Source organism: Phaethon lepturus, unplaced genomic scaffold (assembly GCF_000687285.1).
Source record: "Phaethon lepturus isolate BGI_N335 unplaced genomic scaffold, ASM68728v1 scaffold13227, whole genome shotgun sequence".
Classification (NCBI taxonomy): domain Eukaryota; kingdom Metazoa; phylum Chordata; class Aves; order Phaethontiformes; family Phaethontidae; genus Phaethon; species Phaethon lepturus.
In genome coordinates this window covers 8,300-9,207 of record NW_010554105.1, presented here as the reverse complement: position 1 = coordinate 9,207, position 908 = coordinate 8,300, and the positions used below count along the sequence as shown (strand labels likewise).

The 908-nt window shown below is 41.0% G+C and overlaps 1 protein-coding gene across 1 annotated transcript in view; it reads left to right on the top strand.

Moving 5' to 3' along the window:
* Positions 1–334: 334 nt before the first annotated feature.
* TALDO1 (transaldolase 1) overlaps positions 335–908 on the top strand; it is a gene marked incomplete at its 5' end in the record, with an annotated part of 4,494 nt that continues 3,920 nt past the window's right edge. Inside the window, one exon of the mRNA XM_010291726.1 lies at positions 335–458. Coding sequence (XP_010290028.1) covers positions 335–458 — 124 coding nt within the window. The remainder of the gene's footprint in view (positions 459–908) is intronic.

The window sequence follows — 908 nt, the reverse complement described above, 5'->3', positions numbered from 1 at the left end:
ATGATATGGATAGATGGGAAAAGTTGAAGATTAGTACCACTTCATCTGTCACTTCTACAAGTTTATTTCTTTTGGGCAATGTCTATAGTAGCGAGTAAACTTTGCTGTAGTGCTGTAGTTATTACTGTAGCTCTGTTAACCTATTCTGGTACTTGTGGCACAAGCCAGCTTTCAGGCAGTGGTATTTAAACATCATTGCGCACTAGTCTGCTTCCATCACGAATGCTACTATCCTACAGGCATAAGTGTTTACATTCTCACATATTTGAGCAAAGTCCTTTTAATTGCTCAGGCTTTGCTGATTGCTTTAAACAGGATATTTTTATTTCCCTAGCAATTGATGAGTACAAGCCCCTGGATGCCACCACAAACCCATCTCTGATACTAGCTGCTGCTCAGATGCCAGCATACCAGGAACTTGTGGATGATGCTGTTGCCTATGGGAAAAAACTTGGCGGGCAAGTAAAGAGTTTTTTTTTTTTAATCTCAGTAGATCTATATTTAAGATGCCTTATTTATACAAACAGTGTTCAGTACTACCAGCAATCTACTGCAGTTTTACCCTCATGTACTTCTAGGTATATCTCCTGCCCCCAAAATTCTCAACCCTTAAAAGAAGAATTTCTGATGCTGGTTTCAGATGTGCTTTGAAGAAGTACATGTCCATTTACCAGTTCACATGTGGCCTTCTAGGACTGCTCAGGAAACCACTCTTGAGTTGAGAGCATTACCGGAAATAGTGTCCAAAGGGTAATACTGATGGTGGTACAGAGAGGGCAGAACATAAACATGGAGTAGAGCAGAAATGGCTATTTGAACTCTGGAATGTAATGTTAAATGGGCTGTAAAATTTGATCTTCAAATCCATGGCAAGGTGTGGATGCACTCCCTGGTACCCCGCTCCACCC